Genomic DNA, 3599 nt, shown 5'->3' with positions numbered 1-3599 from the left:
TTGGTCCCAAGAGGTACCACAAAACCCTTATATTTTAATTGGAGAGCTATTAAAAATTATCTTTTTTGTAAATCTAATCTGCTAAAAAAGGAAAATGATCTCTTCTGACTCCTGCCCTATTTGTAACCTGAATCCTAAGAGTGTAATACATGCACTATAGAGTTGTCCTAGTGCTCAAAAAGTTTGGAAAAAAGTGCAGTACACAATAGTACTAACCAAAATGGTCTCCCTCTCCTACTGGTAAATATGAACTGAACGTAAATAGAAACTTGGATTGAAGAGGTTCCCCTCTAGCTGGAGCCAATTATACAAAACGATATTGTTGTATCCTCTTAATTATTATCAATGATTTCCTCTTTCGAAAAAAATATATATATAAACAAAATGCTATGTACACAGTAGTACTAACTAAAACACCATGATGCAAATATTTACAAATCAAACAGGAAGCCGAGATATCGATTCTTTGGACCTCTCCGCCTTCGCATTCAGACAATCGAACGGCGTTTTAACAGACCTTAACGGTGTCTTCCCAAACACGCCATCTCCGTCACCGCCTCCTCCCTTAGGAGACTTAAAGGTAACGGAACTCCCCCTAGCCAAAAACGAGGGCGTTCTTAACAAAACACATGAGTCGAACCACCCGGTTTGATTATCCACATTGCTTTTCGTTTCACCGCCGCCGCACCTATACCCCTTCCTCGAACTCTCAAGGCGAGGCAAAACGACGTCGTAGCTATTCGAACGTCTCAGCTTATTTATCCCGAGCGAAATCAGCTGTCTCCTCACCTCCTCTGGCAGTCTCAAGGTGTACCGCTCCGTGTTCCCTCCGAGTTGACTCAGTGAGTGCCCCGTCGAATGCGATCTCGGGAACTTTCCAGAGATTCCCGACCTCGCTGTACTTGTACGGTTCGCAGTCTCAACCCCTTGTGGGTCCTCGCTCTGATTTTCATACACATTGACCACGACGGCGTTGTTCCCAGCCTCACCGACTTCAATCTGGCTCGTCGTACTCGAACTTTCCAGATTCGGATCGTTGTGTGGCTCGGGAACTCGCGAGTTCGACTCGGCCGAGAGCTTGGCGCGGCAAACCGGACACGTCACGTGAGCTGCTAACCAGGCGTCGATGCAGTCTGGGTGGAAGACGTGATCGCACTTCGGCAGCAAACGCAGCGTTTCGTAGTCGTCGAACTCGCCCAAGCACACCGCGCACTCCAGAGCTTCCTTCCCGATCTTGAGATCCTTGACGGCGGAGTAGACGAGGATCGGGAAAGTCTCGATCACGGCAGGGTCGAGGCCTCGGCGGCGGGAAACGGTGGCCGGAGCTGCGCTTCCGGCGGATTCGATGTCTGCGGCCTCGGCGCAGCGGCGAATGCAGATGATGAAGAAGACCATCAAGAAGAAGGCGCATACGAGGAACACAAGGATCATGGCCATGGATGAGGTGAAAGTGGAGACGTAGCCATAGCCGTTGTTGTTCTGTAATTCCTGGGTGGCCTGCGCATTAATGGCGTAAGGGAAGGCAAGCAAGAGCATGAGGAGGCTGAAGCTCTTTATCAGTCCTCGCATTTTCACAAACAGTTGGTGGTCACATTAGCTCTGCGTGGTAGTGAGTGCTGCTCATATTAAGGGAAGGGAAGGAAAGAAGGCAAAGTTGGAATTGGGTAGTAGAGTGCCACGTGGCGCGATAATAATACATACGGCTGCTGAAGCAGGTGCTGGTTTTGCTTGGGGAGCAAGAAGAAGGGGGGCTTCGTGTGCGGTTTGAACTCTTGGGATTAAATATTGAAATCCAGTTGACCGGAAAGTAGTGAAAAAAAAAGTAATCTCAGCGGACGGTTGGATGAGACTTGAGAGAAAGCGATGGATGTAAGGGGATTGGAGGAGGAAGAATCTGAATCCACGTGAAGTGCGGACACTAAGTAAGCGATGACATCAGCAGAGCTGAAAGAGATTGAAAAGGTGGAAACGGCTCTCTCTCCTCTCTCTCACATGAAATTCATGATGTTTGCTTGTTTGCCGTTTCCGAAACTCGTTTTGAAAATATAAATGACAAATTAGGTTAGTTTGGGTCATTTGGATGATTTTTGAGCCTTTCAGATGAGAAGGAATATGAGAAGTCAATTGGTAGTTTGTCTCATCTGGACATATTGATAGAGTTCCTTTTCAGTTTCTTTAGACTTGTTGGAGTCTGGCCTCAGCATCTACAAAGTACCCAAAGGCCACTGTCCAGTAAGAATTCCAATTTGGTCCTTTCAATTTTTCTGTATGGCAAAGTTTTCTATAGGTGTTACATTTTTCTTTGATGCAACTTGATCTTCTTTGATGCATTAAGCAGTGGCGGATTAAAAATTTTATTTTTACGAGGACGACCTTAATTATGTGACAAGAATTGAAAACGCAAACATAAAATTACCCATAAAAATAAGAGTTCCATTCGTATTCTTTTTTCATTCTGAAGAGGTATGAGTCTAATTTTTTGGTCGGTTTGATTAGTAGATGATTTCTCATCAACACACAAGAAAGCTTATCGTTGCATGGAATTCAGAAGCAAAGTTGAGACGTGAGTGTATGTGTCCAAGAGATGGTATTATACACCTAGAGAGCTTAGAGCATCTCCAAGGGATGGTATTATTGACGCTTCTGAAAAAATTTAACTCTACCATAAATGCCAAATATTATATTATTATATTATATTTTTAAAAGTAAATGGAGCTCATATGATGCATAAGATTTTAAAAGAGAGTACATGATAGTGGGGTCTATGACTAAAAAAATATTAAAATAATATTTGACATCAAGCTTCTTGATGTGTTATTTTTGACATATTTTTTCCAGCCTTCAAATTCATGTAGGATTTAACTACTCGATTGGAGCAATTTTAACCTTTAATTTTTGTCATTTTATGTGCATGTGGCAATTTGACATATCGGTTGGAGATGTTCTTACGGAAGAAAATGGAAGATGACGAACATAGACCTAATTAATGCAACAAGTCTCCAAAAATAATTATGTTATTTTCCACCTTTCCTTTTAAAATAAAATTAGTAAAATACAATCTAGTTATGTTACTCATGGAATGTAAGTTTTTCTGGTTGATGACAGTGTTTAACGTTGGCGCCCACAAGTTTCCAAGTAATAGCAGTTGGTAGTGCGAGAAATATTCTTGAGAGGTCCATAACTAAACAATTCATGGAGATAATAACTTGTCCTCAAGAAAATGCAGATAATAGGTTAGAGAGGCCAATTGGTGACCAATTGGTACTTATTTATTGCCATGACGATGATTGGCGACCAATTGGTACTTATTTATTGCCATGATCATGACTATGTTATCTTCATTATTCTCACGGTCATAATTAAACAACTTTCATGAAGAAAGCAAATTCATTTAAGTAATGGAAAGCCAAAACTGGGAAGATTTAATCTAACTGCCACTGTCAAAAATACTTTCACTACTATCGTCACAAACACTATCTTCAAATGCTCCCAAATTTGGATATTATGTAGTGGACATTCAAATGAAAAACTTAATGAACATGCAAGTTCCTCATGAAGAAAAGAAGTTCATTTGAGCATTGCAAGTTGCTCATTTGGGC

The 3599-nt window shown here is 41.8% G+C and overlaps 1 protein-coding gene across 1 annotated transcript; it reads right to left on the bottom strand.

Moving 5' to 3' along the window:
- LOC18774554 (RING-H2 finger protein ATL32) lies at nucleotides 296-1954 on the bottom strand. The gene has a single exon (XM_007206746.2). It carries the CDS (start codon nucleotides 1567-1569, stop codon nucleotides 439-441), a length of 1131 nt encoding a protein of 376 aa, XP_007206808.2. The 5' UTR covers nucleotides 1570-1954; the 3' UTR covers nucleotides 296-438.

This window comes from Prunus persica, chromosome G6, assembly GCF_000346465.2.
Source record: "Prunus persica cultivar Lovell chromosome G6, Prunus_persica_NCBIv2, whole genome shotgun sequence".
Classification (NCBI taxonomy): domain Eukaryota; kingdom Viridiplantae; phylum Streptophyta; class Magnoliopsida; order Rosales; family Rosaceae; genus Prunus; species Prunus persica.
This window is presented reverse-complemented; position numbering and strand designations above follow the sequence as displayed.

Excerpts from the sequence above, each read along its gene's own strand:
- LOC18774554 (XM_007206746.2), bottom strand. The coding sequence starts at position 1,569 with ATGCGAGGACTGATAAAGAGCTTCAGCCTCCTCATGCTCTTGCTTGCC.